The sequence below is a fragment of the Callospermophilus lateralis genome, chromosome 16 (assembly GCF_048772815.1).
Source record: "Callospermophilus lateralis isolate mCalLat2 chromosome 16, mCalLat2.hap1, whole genome shotgun sequence".
NCBI lineage: Eukaryota > Metazoa > Chordata > Mammalia > Rodentia > Sciuridae > Callospermophilus > Callospermophilus lateralis.
This window is the reverse complement of record NC_135320.1, coordinates 90,469,170-90,483,881: the sequence shown is the minus strand read 5'-3', so window position 1 is coordinate 90,483,881 and position 14,712 is coordinate 90,469,170. Positions and strand designations below refer to the sequence as shown.

The following is a 14,712-nucleotide window of genomic DNA, read 5'->3' as shown; positions in this document are numbered from 1 at the left end:
TAGCCCTTGCTGCTCTGCCACAGAGGCTTACTTTAAAAGGGACATGTTTTCTTCTCCCTCTCCCAAATTAGCAAGTGAATTTCAACACTCCCCCCCATCTGTCAAGGCATACCTGGAATGTAGCCCTTGAATCTCTTTTAAAACCCTCTGTTTCCCCCAGGGACAGGAGTCCCCCGTGTTTCTTTTTTGCAATAAAACTTCTTTCCTTTTTTTCCAAACGGTGTCCTCATTATTGGCACTGGAGACAAGGATCGAGTGTTTGGTAATAACCCTGCAGTATGAACTCCAAGGGACAGAGATGGTGTACATTATACCCACATCGTACCCAGTACTGTACTTATGCTCTGGCACATGGAATGCTTATTATTTCCTAAATCAGTGACAGCATGAATGAACAGGGTTTCTGAGTGATCTAGTTCTCTCTGTCATCTTATTCCTGTGGGAACTCTTGTGGCTGCACTAGGCATTCCTTACCACTGGAGCAAAAGCAGCACTTGGCATTCTAAGAGCTCTAGAGATGTGGAGAGAGGGAAACCTCAGGTAAAGGTGCTGTGCTGCCCCATTGAACCAGTGTGGACCCCATACAGTGTCTGGTCTGGAGACATTCTGCTCCAGGAATGAAATAATTCCCAGAGAAGGAAAAAGACAGGTATGAGCCTATGTGGCACTAGCAAGCATTGTGAGTACATTGTTGGGATGCCCTCAGTATTCTTCCTGTGTCTCAAAAAAAAAAAAAAAATAGCTAAAAGTTTCCATTTCTTTCACAATAAAATATTTTTAGACTTGACAAGAAAGAATCATAATGCTTTTATATGCTCTGCAGTTCTGAGGTTATTTTCATTACAGTCAATTTAAAAAAAAATAAGGTCTATTAAAAGAATTCAAGGACTCCTAATCTATTCATTAGATAAAGGATCCATCCATCTTGCTCCTTCAACCTGCAGAAGGAAGGGACAGGCCTCTGCTCCCACCTACTTTTAGCACCCAGTCAAGTCTCTAGCCCACTAGGAAGCCTTGCAGAGATGGGGACCGGGCATCAGGCCATCTCCTTCCTCAAACTTTGGTTGGGGACCCAGCTATGAGTGCCCCAGATCTCTCAGGCAGGTCCAGGGACAATTTGTTCCATGACGTGATCCTTGGCCACAGAGGGCCCCTGGGTGAGATAAAAAGGACTGGGCTGAACGGGGGTGGAGGGAGCATCATAATGGCTTTGAGGTCAAAGGCAGGTGTGTGGCTGGCAGGGTCCTGGCTGTGCCTGTGCAAGATGAGAGCCCTGGGCACCAGTGCAGCTCTGGGTGCCAAGGCAGTGCTGCCCTTTGAAGCCATACCCCAGTGTGCAGGCAACAAGTGGCTGAGGGTGCTACAGATCTGGAAGGAGCGAGGCCAGGAGAACATGCACCTGCAGATGCACCGGGCTTTCCAGGAGCTGGGACCCATTTTCAGGTAAAGCCCTGCCAAGCCCCTCGCTGAGGATGCCCAGCACCTCCTTCTCTGGGGCTGCCCAGGCACTCGCCAGGCACACGGTGCTCCTGCTCCCTAGAAACATGGGTGGTCTTCGTCCTCCACAAGGCAGGAGGGGGCATGTGGGTTACGTCCTGAGACTTTGCCAGTGGAGACAAGGACTCCTCCTGTGCACAAGGAAAGCTTGCCTCAGAGGAAGCTGAGAGGGGAAGAGGGCTCAGGCAGAAGGCTCGGGGACTTCCTGTGGGGCAGGCTCCAGCCAGGAGAAGGGTGAGGTCTGACTGGTCTCCAGAGGGGCACCAGGAGAGGACGTGGGATCCAGCAGGGCTTTGTGCACGTTCCAAGGTATGACGTGGGAAGAACACAGATAGTATCTGTGATGCTGCCTGAAGATGCTGAGAAGCTGCATCAGATGGAGAGCCTGCAGCCATGGCGGAAGCCCCTGGAACCCTGGATGGTCTACAGAGAGCACCGTGGACAGAAGCCCCTGGGCGTATTCTTGCTGTGAGGCACCAATGGGTTGGGTTGGGAAGTGGAATTGACACTGGGCAGCCTGGAGAGGAGACCAGACCAGCAGACCACAGGACACATGTCCTGGGCTCTCTGGGTGGGTGGACAGTGTCAGTAGTAAGCATGGGTGGGTTCCTGTGATGGATGTCCTGGGCAGGGGAGCAGGCAGTGGGGGAGAAAGGCACATGGGGTCTGCACAGGCTAGACAAGGAACACTGAGCCCCTCCCTGAAGGGAGCACCCTCGGCTTTAGGCCTTGGTCCATGTCCCCTCCTGCTGCTGGGTGGCTCTCCTTCCTGTGGGTCAGAAAACCAGCCCAGAGATGTGAAATCCCAGGACCAAAGCCGTGGGCAGCATGGGCCAGAATCTGAAGTCCACCAGGGCTGTCCCACCACCAAGGGGCCCTTGCATCCTGGGTCAAGTCAGCCTTCACTTTGGGGAGACAGTGATGGGGAGGAGGTTGGGGATGTGCATGGTGGAGGTCCAAGGCAGCTTCCAGCTCAGCAGCAAGGCCCTGAGCTTCCACTCAGCAGCAAGGGGGTGGCTCCTTACTGGGCACAGGGAAGCGGGGAGAAGATGGTGCTTAGGGTGGGTCACCTGCAAAGAGGTTGCCATAAAGAGCAGGAAGTGCTGAGAAGAACCACAGGCTGAAGAGTCCCACACTCCGTGTCAGGAAGTGGATTTTCTGGGGAAGAGCAGGGCATATGCACGTGAGTCTCCTGGGCCGGGCCCTCCAAGGAGGGCATCTGGTGCAGAGGCCAGATGTGAAGGGTGGGTCTGGGGGAAGGGAGAGCCAGTGCCCCTGAAGGAAGTGGTGAACGTGTGTGTGTGTGTGTGTGTGTGTGTGCGCGCGTGCACACGCACATTAGGGTTATATGCAGCACTGTGCATACTCTTGGACATGAGTGTCTTCACACATGTGTTTGAGGTCCGTGTGGGCACACGTGTTGGCGTGGCACGTACCCATGTTTCTCATCATCAGGAATGGGAGGCACTGCCCTAGGAAGAGAAAGGCGTGTGTGCCTGATTGTGGCTCAGGCTGCAAAGCCCTGCCCACCACTGGCACCAGAAGCTCCCGGGGCCCCATATGCTTGGGATGTGGTGGGAGATTCAGTTTGGACTCTGCACTACAGAAGACAAGGACACTTCAGGGAGCAAGCAGGTGCCACTCTCCAAGCTCCATGGGGAAGGACATGGAGGAGAGGAGTCAGCCTGGCCTCTCCCACCTGAGGCATGGTGTGGGCCAGGCAGGCAAACTTGACCTCAGGTCACCCCCCACCCTGGCAGAAAGCCTGGCCACCCAGGCAGGGCCCACGTGGACGCAGGGTGTGCCTGGCAGCTCCCAGGAATTAGCCCACAGGCCTCCCAGCACTCCAGGGCTACCTGCCCTCATCCCCATTTCAGACTTCCGTGGCCATCGCCCAGCACAGAAAGGTCACTCTGAGAGAATAAGGTGAGGCCAGGACATGCAGCTGCCTAGCCCTCGGCCCGCCTTCACCCTTGGAACCACCGAGTCCCTTTGGGTTCCAGGAAGATGGCAGACAGGTTGGGGACCTGTGGAATGCTTGGGGATGCCTCTCAAGCCCTTGCCTGCCCTACAGGAATGGAGCTGAATGGAGATTCAACCGGCTGCGGCTGAATCCAGTCGTGTTGTCAGGAAAGGCCGTGCAGAAGTTCATCCCCATGGTGGACGAGGTGGCAAGAGACTTCTCCGAGGCCCTGAAGAAGAAGGTGCTGCAGAATTCCCGGGGGAGCCTGACCCTGGATGCCCAGACCAGCATCTTCCACTATACCATCGAAGGTGTGGGGCTGGGGGAGCTCCTGGCCTCGAGGGTTCTGAGGTGGCCAGGGAGGGGTGGAGTGCTGCAGGACGCAGCTGAGGCCCAGGCCTGCCCTTGTTCAGGGCTGCCATCCTCTCTGCAGCCAGCAACTTCGCTCTTTTTGGAGAGCGGCTGGGCCTCTTTGGCCCACACCAGAACGCTGGCAGCCTGAAGTTCATTCATGCGTTGGAGGCCATGTTCCAGTCCACTGCTCAACTCATGTTCCTGCCCAAGAGCCTGTCCCGCTGGATGAGCTCCCAGGTGTGGCAGGAACACTTTCAGGCCTGGGACTACATCTCTGAGTATGGTAAGGGCTGGACCAGGCAGGGCCGTGGGTCGGGGCACGACAGTCATCCAGGTTTCCTTTTACCACCACCCAGAGCCACACGGAGTCCACACAAAAGGGCCACGCCTTCCTCGTGGTCCTTGCAGAGTTGGTGGTGTGGCCAGGCTTAAGACAACACTGAGGAGCAGGGAGAGGAGGCGCTGGATTGGTGGGTGGATTGACAGTGAAGCCGGCCTTCCCAGCACTAAGGCCTGAGGCCTCTCCTCTCCCCACAGCCAACAACTGCATCCAGAAGGTGCATCAGGAACTTGCACGCAGCTTCCCTCAGGACTACAGTGGCATTGTGGCTGACCTGATCTTCCAAGGGGACTTGTCACTAGATGCCATCAAGGCCAATACTATTGAACTCACAGCAGGGAGTGTGGACACGGTCAGGGCACCAGTATACCTGGCATTGAGAGAGGATCACTTTGATTCCCCAGAAATTTCCTTTGATGCTGAATTGCCCACAGCCCCTAATTGAGACCCTCCTTCTCTGAAGCTATATTGCTGTTAACTGCAGACAGTTCTCAGTGGGCTCCTGGGGGAGAAGTCTGGAATAAGTATTGAGGAACAGTGCAGATGACAGGAGGAATTTGGGGAATTGATCTACGGCTGGGAATTCAGCTATACTAGGTGAAGCACAAGACATCAGGGCTCCCGTTAGAAAGGAGCATGTGAATCAGCCCTTTATCCAAGGCTAGATCAATCAGCCACAAGAACATTTGCTCCAAGTGGCTTCCCATGTACCCTGCAGAGCACCAGGGTAGAGAATGGAATGAAGCCCTGGGGCCTAAGGAGACTGCTTAATTTATTTCTGAGCTCAGGACACTGTAGAGGTACCTTGGAAGGAGCCATTTTGGAGATTTGGAGCCTCAGATCTCAAACTGAGGCTGCAGATGTGTTTGGAGTACCAGGAATGATCCAGGAGGAGGACCTGGCTGGGGTCTGCAGGCCTGTTCAGGGTGGGACAGTGAGGCTTGTCAGAGGGGTCTGAACACAGCCTGGCAGACGGCCATTGCAAGCAGATGGACAAGGGCTGCAGAGCACCTGTGACTCCCGAGACGGTCACCCCTCAGGGCCATGGAGCAGGGTGTGAGAGCCAATCAGACCCTGAGGAGGCAGCAGGAGGTGGCCTGGGTGGGGCCCGAGAGGTCGTTCCCTCAGGGCTCAGGGCAGGAGTCAGGGGGACATGGGGGTCTTGAGTTGTGGGGTGCCAGGGCTCTGTGCTGCTTGGGGCATGCCCTCCCCCTCCAGGGGAGGGTGTTCTCATGGAGGGGTGCCCTGGGGCTGGGGTGCATGGCCAGTGCCGTGGTCTGAGCCTTGTCCCCATGGCTCCTGCAGACAGCCTTCCCCTTGGTGATGACGCTCTTTGAGCTGGCTCGGAACCCCAGTGTGCAGGAGGCCCTACGCCAGGAGAGCCTGGCAGCAGAGGCCAGCATCTCTGCAAACCCCCAGAAGGCCCCCTCAGAGCTGCCCCTGCTGCGGGCTGCCCTCAAGGAGACCTTGCGGTAGGTGCTGGCTGGCCCTCCCCACCTGCCCTGGCCCCTCTGCTCACTGGAGGTGGGAGGCAGGCAGGAGCAGCTTTGCCTCAGAACCCAGAGCTCCTCAGCTCCTCCTGCTCTGCCTGAGCGAGGGGTGCTCCTCTCCTCTGGGATTGCACTCCCAAGTCCCATGCACGACTGGCCATGTCCTCCTGGGCCTGGCTGCTCAGGCTGCTGGGGGCTCACTGGGCCTAGCAGGTGCAAGAAAGCACATCCTGTGACCAGGGCTGCTGCACCCTCGGGGGTCCTGGGTGGGCAGCAGACAGAGGGAAGAGGAGGGAGCTGTCCCCCTGAGTCCCTGCCTGTTGGTGTCCTACCCCCAGGCTCTACCCAGTAGGAAGCATTTTGGAGCGAACCACAAGCTCAGATCTGGTGCTTCAGAACTACCACATCCCAGCTGGGGTGAGTGAGCCCCGAAGGCCACCCAGCAGATGGCCCCTTCCCACATCCCCTCGCGAGGCAGCTGACACCTCCCCGCGCACCCGTCTGCAGACCTTGGTCCACATGTATCTGTACCCAATGGGCCGAAACCCCGTGCTGTTCCCTAATCCTGAGCGCTACATCCCCCAACGCTGGCTGGACAGCCAACTGCATTTCCACCATCTGGCCTTTGGCTTCGGGGTTCGCCAGTGTCTGGGCCGGCGCTTGGCAGAGGTGGAGATGCTGCTTCTGCTGCACCACGTGAGTGGGCCTGGGAGGAGCTCAGCAGAAGGGTGTCAGTGGTGCGTGGGGGTGAGCGGAACCAGGAGGGGCCAGCGGGTCTTGGTGCAGGGTGAGCAGCCCCCAACCCTCATCACTCAAGTGTGCGCGTGATGGGGCGGGGTCTTCCCTGAGGGCGGGTCCTGCGCCCACTACCCTGCCAGCCTGGGTGCGCTGGCTCCTGCTCCCTGCAGCGTGGTGGCTGCACTGAGAAGCTGGTCAGGAGGCTGGGCAGGACCTGGGCCTGCTGCCCAGGCCACAGGGAAGTCCTGTCTCTGTCCTAGGTGCTGAAATCCTTCCAGGTGGAGACACTAGTCCAAGAGGATGTGAAGCTGGTGTACCACTTCGTTTTAAGACCCGCCTCCTGTCCCCTCCTCACTTTTCGGCCTGTCAAGTAGTCACATCTGCGCACTGAGGGTGCCAGCCCCACCACCAGCCTCCCTCTGCCCTGACCCCAGCCCACCTCTCTTCTGTCCCAAGGGCTCTGCTTCCTGGGCCCCAACATGGTCCAGCCAGCCCCTAGCCCAGTGGACTGGCCCAATCCCCAGGGCAGGACAGGGCTTGCAGAGCTGTGCAGCAAAGCCAGGATGCACTGAGGTAGATCTTGGTGGCAAGTCCAGGCTTTGTTGCCAGCCTCACCAAGCAGTCTGCTGGGACATGTTCCGCAGCCCGCTTGGCAGCAGCTCCTGCTTCTCCTGGCCATCTAGCGGCCCTTGAATCATCCCTCTGAGTATTGTCCATGCTTATGTTTTGCATCTATATGGCACATTCTAGAATTATGTCTGAAATTACACACACACACACACACAGCCAGAGTGAGAGAATGGGGAAAGAGAGAGAAAGCAAGCACAAAGGAGCAATTTCACATTTCTACATTTCTACATCTTGAGACGGAAGTCATGTTTCTGCATTATGTTACTGGAGCATACACAGTGTAAGTTAGGGAAGAACATAAACATGAGTGAGGACTGTATGTAACTCACATGAATGGATGGTGATGGAGATCAGATGTGCAGACAGGCGTTCTTGCTGGTGACCTGGATAGGGTGAGAGAATGTCCCTCATGGTAAGGTGTCCTTTCTCTGGAGGCGAGGTATTGACTGCATTGGGGCAGGTACCTCCTGGGAAATGCTGCAAATGCCCTGACGTGATAGAGAATGGTGGCCTCTTCCCAAAGTTCCACTGGGGCTGGGAGTGGAGCAGACTGTGTTTTGCAGGGAATTAGGACTTTACCCTGATCTGGGCACTACGGGCTGAGTTATATCCCCCTGAAGATTTTGTGTTTCTCTCCTGAAGCCCAGGACTTTAGGACGTGACTGTATTTAGAGACAATGCCTGGGTTGAGTTGATCAATGGGAAGTGAGGCCATTTGGTTGATCCAATCCCAATGTGACAGAGGTCCTTACAAGGAGAGGAAAGAAGAGCATGAGCACCCAGAGAAGGCCCTATGTGCAGACACAGTGAGCAGGTGACCTTCCACAGTCATAGAGGAAAGCCCAAGAAAAATCCAATGTGCTTCCACTCATCCCAGACTCCTCACATCCAGAATGGTGGAAAAATAAATTCCTGTTGTTTCAGTTCCCACCTTGTGGTACTTTGTTATGGTGATCAAAACAATCCAGGAGAACAGATAAGCATAGGCAAACTTGGCAAACACAAGAGAACCCCTGATTTCAACAGAGAAGGAACAAAGGGATCTGTGCACTTGTGACCTTAGCTGCTGCTGTCCATATCTGTAGGCCAGCCAGTTCCTTTGGCCTCATCCTGCCTTTCTCTTGCCTCCTGGCTGCCATGAGGTGAGGAGCTTCCTCTGCCACATCCTCCCATCATGATGCACTGTCTCACCACAGGCCCAAGGGCAAAGTCAACCTTTTCTCTTTTCAAGTTGAGTGTCACAGGTGTTTTGACCCCAGTAACGGAGAGCTGAGAACACACCGTCTGAGTAAACATCACCTCCTGCAGCGAGCTCCTGAGTCATGGTGTGTCCTCTGGCACATGGAACTGTGTTCTTTCTGTTCAGTGGATTGAATTGGCATGGATCGCATGTTTACGGGTCTCTGTAGTCTGACAAGCAGTATGAGCTTGGAGCTCAGCCTCATCTGTAGGCCAGCCAGTTCCTTTGACCAACACATGGGCCATTTGCCTTATATGTTGCTCTATTGGTGACACTAAGCCATGGAGTTCTTTGGGCCTCTGGATTTAGCACTTGTTAGATCCTCTGGATTCCTTTCACCCATGTTTTTTGTTTATGAATTGTTTTGATGAAGGATCAGAATCCAACACATCCTCTATTAGGTGAGCAGATGCCTGGACCATGGGACAATGGATGATTAGTGGATACCAGGGGAGTATGCACCTCTCACGTGTCTGCAAACCTTCACTGATGGAGGCAAGATCTAAATTATTTAAAGATGGGAGAGTAAATGTTAAAGGGCTTTGTAGGAAATAATTCTTTTACATGTGGAGGAACATTAATGCCCTTTATATTTTAAAAAATTTTTTTATCAATAAATGTAGTATATTTGTACAATGAAATAGTAATTATCAAAAAGCAAGGAACTAATGATACGTGCTGCATCAGGAACCATGAAAACATTTTGCAAACTGAAAGAAATTAATCACAAAAGACTACATTGTACATGATTCCACCATCTAAAATAACCAAATATAGAGACATAAAATAGCTCACTAATTGCCTAGTGTTAGAAGTGTTGGGGGAAATGAACAGTGATGCTAATGGGTACAAGATTTCTCTTCAGGGTGAAGAAAAATTTCTAAAATGTATAGTGATTATAGATATGTTGATTCTGAATATACCCAAACCGTTGATTTGTATACTTTAAATATTTGAAATGTCTGATTCTAGAATAATTATACAAGGCTAATGCCCTTTTTAGATGGAAGAAAGCATAGAGTGGTTTAAGTTGGTCTGAGGTGTGGGTCAGTCAAGTGGCCTTGAGTAAGGAGAGCCCAAGGCCTGGGACAGGTTAGAGACCAGGTAGGGTGGGTTATGCTTTGGATGTGAGGTATTCCCCCAAAGCTCACGCATTAAACAGTGAAAGAATTTTCTGAGGTCAAGTGATAGGGTTATGAGAGCCTTAGCAGATTCAGTGGGTCCTCCCACTGATGTGGACTAACTGGGTGGTAGCTGTAGGCAGACAGGGTTCCTATTCGCCATGTGCTAAGGAGCATTCCTCTCCATGCCGTTTAGCCATACTGTTCTGCCTCACCCTGGGCCCAGAGCTATGGAGTCAGCATTCATGGACTGAGACCTGTGAAACTGTCACAGTGAAGAAAAAGTGGACTACAGAAATTGGTATAAGAACTGGGGTTTATTTTAGTCAGGTTTATTTATTTATTTATTTATTGCTGCTATGACTTAAATACTCAACCAGAGCAACTGCAGAGGAGGAAAAGATTTTTTTAGGGGGTGCTCATGGTTTCCGAGGTCTCAATCCACGGACAGCAGGCTCCATCCCTCAGGGCTCAAGGTGAGGCTGAACAGCATGGCAGAAGAGTGTGGATGTGGGAGACCAACCTTGCCCATGACTGGGTCACACTCCCCAACTGGGTGCTGAGGCGTTCAGTCTCAGAAATGTGGCAGAGCTTTCTCCACCCTAATTGGGTTCAAGGGTTGGTGTCTCGTGCATGGGTGTGTCTTGCTACAGCCCCAGGGGTGAAGCTGTGCTCACCTGTTCCTTTGTAATATAACCCCTTGCCCTGTTTAGGATAGAATCTTCCATGGAAGTGCCTTGTGTGTGTGTCTCCTTCTCTTACTGTGCCCTTGGGTGTGGCCTACCCAGGTGTCAATCAACCTGCTGACAGTGGACATCATGAAGATAGACTCAGCTCCCTGAAACTTGACCCCTGGCCTCATTTGAATAGCTTCTCCTCAATAAAAGGGGTCAGCGCGTGTGTGCTCTCTCTCTGTCTTCCTGTGGACCCTTAAGGTCAGAGGAGCCGTCACAGTGACCCCAAACAAAAAGGTATTTGTGTCTCTTGGTTATTTCGTACAGCCCAGTTAGCCCAGTTCAACTGGAGTAACCCCTGAGCCTTTTAGTCACAAAAAACCGGCATGTGGCAGAGGGAAGAAGTTCACATGATGTTCAGAAGGCAGAGAGAGAAACTTCATATGCCAGATAGAAATATATACCCCAAAGTGATGCCCCCAATACCCCACCTCCATCAATTACCACTCAGTTAACTTGATCAGGTGATTAATTCACTAATTGTATTAAGGCTTTGGCAACCCAATCATTTTTTATCTGAGCCCTCTTTCATTGTCTCACACTTGAGCTTTTGGAGGACACCTCACATCCAAACCATAGTAGGGTTGTCAGTGTCTCAAGCTAACCATGTGGTTCAGATGCCTTTAGAACAGACTTGCCAAGCAAGGAATGTGGACAACTTTAGAGATGCAAGTTGGAAAATTTAAATTGGTGTAAACTAAACTTCATGGGTGGTTCTGGTAGAAGCCTTGAAGGCTGGACTGCTAATAGCCCTGTGGACAGTAAAGACTGGGCTCATGGGGTTTCAGAAGAAGAAGACTCTATTGGAAATTGAACTAGAGGGCATTCATGTTACGGCAAAGAAGTTGTCTGCATTCTTTCCATAGCCTAAGACTTTCTATGAAGCTGACCTTAAATGTGATGGAGTGATTCACCTGGCAGAGAAAATTTCAAGGCACAACAATATTCAGGCAGTGACATTGGTATTGTAGGATGGTTTTTAGCCAAGTTCACAGTGATAATCAGGAGCAGAAAGTTAAGCAGAAAGATGTGAAAATCTTGCAGTGTGGTCAGAGAAGTGCAAGTGAAACAGTTTAAGGAAATTGGTTTTTAACCCAATGACAACTATTAAAGAAATGCTGAATACTTTACCCCGAGACTGGGAAAGAGGACTTGAGGGCACCTCAGGAACTGGGAAGGTCACACCCATCTCAGGCTCAAGGGTATAAAAGTGAAAATGCCTTTGAGAAGAGACCAGTAGGTACCCTGCTTGCACAGGTTGTTTCACTGTGCTCCATCACCCAGGCACTCAGAGGCTGCCTGGAGGCCCGGTGACTACTCAAGATGGCCACTGACCTTGGCATCAACCACATGGTGCTGGTTCTGCAGGATTGCAAGATGCTAGAGTTAGGAGGTCCTAGAGGTTTCCACTAAGATTCCAATCAAAGGAAGGCCTGGGAGGCCAGGAAAAACACAACACAACCGGAGTCCCTCGAGTGACCTCTGGGAAGGCGACCCATGAAGAGGTGAGAAAGCAGCCCAGGTTTCAGGGCAGTGCCTGAGACCTAGAGATGCAAGCACGGCTGGGGCACGCTGCAACACTGAGCAGCAACAAGTCAGGAGAGAGGACGGTGGGCTGCAACTGGAAGGCCAGGGGGCGGAGCTACATGACCCCACACCCTGAGCCCCAGTGCTGGACATGGAGCTCAAGAACTTGTGTTCTTGGCTGGATTTCAGCCTTGCTTTGTCCCTTCCTTTCTTTCTATGCCCCTGTTTCTCCTTTGTGAAATAAACATGTGTACTCTGTGACAGTGTATAGTGGATATGTGTAACCTACTTTCGATTTTTATAGGGGTAGACATGGAGGAATTTGCCTGGTGTCTCAGAAGACACTTTAGACTTGGACTTTTGTGTAATGTTAAGATACTCTTTGGGGTTTTTTAATATTAATTAATTAATTTATTTTAATTAGGCATTTATGACAGCAGAATGCATTTTGACTCATTGTACACAATTGTAGCACATCTTTTCATTTCTCTGTGCACGACGCAGCGCCACACCATATGTGCAGTCATACATGTACCTAGAGTAATAACATCCATCTCGTTCCACCATCTTCCCTGGAACTCTGGAAAATTGATTCAATGTACTTTTCTTTATGAGATGGGCATGAGCCTTTGGGGCCCACAGTTATGATTTAGATATGAGGTGTCCCCCACAAGCTCATTTGTTAGACAATGCAAGAAAGTTCAGAAGTGAAATGATTGAGTTATGAAAGCCCAAATCTAATCAATGGATTGATTCACTGACATAAATTAACTGGGTGGTTGCTGCAGGCAGACTGGGTATGGCTGGAGGGAGTAGGTCACTGGGGTGTGCCTTTGGGTTTATGTTTGGTCCCTGGTGAGCACAGCTCTCTCTCTCTGCTTCCCAAAGTGATGTCACTAGCTGCTTTCTTCCTCTGCACTTTGCTGCCATGATGTTCTGCCTCCTCTCTGGCCTCCAACTATGGAGCCGGCTGCCTCTGGACTGAGACTTCTGAGCGCCTAATCGACTGTTCCTCCTTTAAAACTGTTCTTATCGGATCTCTTGGTCACAGCGGCAAAAAAGCAGACTAAAACAGCTGGATTTGCTGGGGTGTGATTTGAGAAGTGGTTGTGTGAGCTTCCTTTCAATTGAGTGCCTGCAGCTTCCACTGGGGACAGAACCATACTGCCAAGGTTCCCCCATGGAAGCCTAGCGTCAGGTGATGGAGGAGTTAGATGTGGTCTTGCTTGCTGTCAGTCCTACTGGCAACTTACAAAGAACAAGGAGCGACAGGTGGGGCCTTTTACTACAGCCTTATATACCTGGAGTGCCATGTTGTTTGGTGTCACGAGATCCCCAGAGTTCCTTATGTTATGAGGACAACACTGGGCAATGGAAGAGTCTCTAGTGAACGTGCAGAAGTGGGTAGATGGACTTGACATCAAAGTCGAGATGGCTGCAGAGGCTGGCCAGATCGATTGGCCCTGGGGTCATGGATTTATCCTGCCTGTGTGACAATCCCACAGGCCAGGACTGCCATTGTGCTCCCCCTGCCAATCCCACGGGGCTGGCAGAGGGCCACCTCCTCCCACAGCATAGGCCCTGGCAAGACACAGAGCACAGGGAAGCTGCCCCGTCCTGCAGGTGGAATATTGGGAGGCAGTGTGTTTGGTTCCACCCTGTCCCAGACAGAGTGCCAGGCTGAGTCCATACCCATGATCCAAACACACCTGGGCAGAGGGTTGCAGGCCCAGGGAGAGCCTCTAATTCCAGGAGAGCCCTGCAGGCAGCCCCTGGTTAGGTGTCTTAGGCAGAGTGGAAGGGGCCACCTTGGGCGAGGCCTGGGAAGGTTGTGAGTGCAATAAAAGGCCTCCTATGGATCTCATCCTTGGGGAGGTGGCGAAGCCAAGGCATATCATATTTACCCGTCTCCCAGGCAAGAGTCATGGCCAGCGTGCAGAGAACCAGGTCAAGGTGCTCTGAGAGCAGGCTCAGCTGGGGTGGGAGGAAGACTGGCCTTGGGGGCAGTGTCTAGGGGTTAGGGTGGAGCAGAGTGAAGAGTGTGAAAGGCCCCTGAATATCATCAAGGCCCAGCCGGGGAAGGCGAGGACAAGGGCCATGCCCCCACCCCCCGCCACCTGGCAGTGTGTGTGTGTGGGAATGGGGCACCAGGACAACGTGAAGTCTGTGATCTGATGTGCCAAGCCTCAGCAGTGAGGGCCTTGGGACTCTGACCAGAGCGCCAGCTGGCTCGACCCAGCGGGTCCAAGAGGCTTTCGTTGGAGTGGGCCCACATAGGGGAGGTGCTTTGCACGCCGCACCTGTGAGATTAAGCAAAATTTGTCAAGAAGGAAAATGTTGGCTCAGAGCCCACAAAGGACTAAGGACCTGGGCTGTATGTCCTCCCCCAGTGTGTCCAACATCCTTGGAGGCGAGGTCCTCAGAGTCCTGTGGCCACAGGGGGTCAGGAGAATGGCGTGGTGGCAGTCCTGTCTGCCAGGAGGCATGCTGCAGCAGAGCCGCGGCACCCAGGGGTGCCCTGACAAGGTGCATTGTGTCCCTTGGGAGATGAAGGAGCTCTTGCTGAGATGGTGCTGAGACTGGCGCTGAGCACAGCACAAAGCCAAACGTACGGCCGCCACGTGTTTCCTGGTTGCTGCTTGGGCAAGGTCAGTGATGCCGATGTCAGTGTTTCTCAGGGCCCTTGGTTTCTGGGGCCACAGCATTAAAGGTTGTCTGGGGGCCTCTGGTGGAGCGTGCAATGAGAAGGCCACTCTCAACTCCCCACACTCTTGCCACTTGCTTGGGTTGTTAACAGGAGATCTCTGTTATGAGGGTCTGAGCTTCAATTCTGGAAGGCTCTGCTGGACTTACCTCAAGCTATCATATTAGCTGTTTTAACTAGGGGGTCACAAGTCCCCTGTGATGGTCATTGTGGTTGTCAGCTTGGAGGACTGAGTGATGCCTGGAAAATTGTAAAGCACACTTCTGGGTGCTTCGGAGACGGTGTCTCCAGAGATGATTGGCAAGTGGCTCCATCCACCGAGAAGGGGAGGGCCTGTCCTAACGGTGGGTAACGTTGTCTGATAGCCTGGGGGC

At 52.7% G+C, this 14,712-nt stretch overlaps 1 protein-coding gene across 1 annotated transcript; it reads left to right on the top strand.

The window, feature by feature from the left end:
* The first annotated feature begins 1,204 nt into the window (after positions 1-1,204).
* Positions 1,205-6,756, top strand: LOC143382095 (cytochrome P450 11B3, mitochondrial-like). The gene is made up of 9 exons (XM_076835976.2): positions 1,205-1,443; positions 1,807-1,965; positions 3,572-3,771; positions 3,894-4,097; positions 4,352-4,506; positions 5,460-5,626; positions 5,983-6,061; positions 6,152-6,340; positions 6,643-6,756. The coding sequence occupies exons 1-9, from the start codon at positions 1,205-1,207 to the stop codon at positions 6,754-6,756; spliced, it is 1,506 nt and encodes a 501-aa protein (XP_076692091.2).
* Positions 6,757-14,712: the final 7,956 nt, after the last annotated feature.

Coding starts and splice junctions, on each gene's coding strand:
- LOC143382095 (XM_076835976.2), top strand. CDS start 1,205: ATGGCTTTGAGGTCAAAGGCAGGTGTGTGGCTGGCAGGGTCCTGGCTG. Junction 1,966..3,571: donor CCCCTGGGCGTATTCTTGCT/GTGAGGCACCAA, acceptor CCTGCCCTACAG/GAATGGAGCTGAATGGAGAT. Junction 6,062..6,151: donor ACTACCACATCCCAGCTGGG/GTGAGTGAGCCC, acceptor ACCCGTCTGCAG/ACCTTGGTCCACATGTATCT.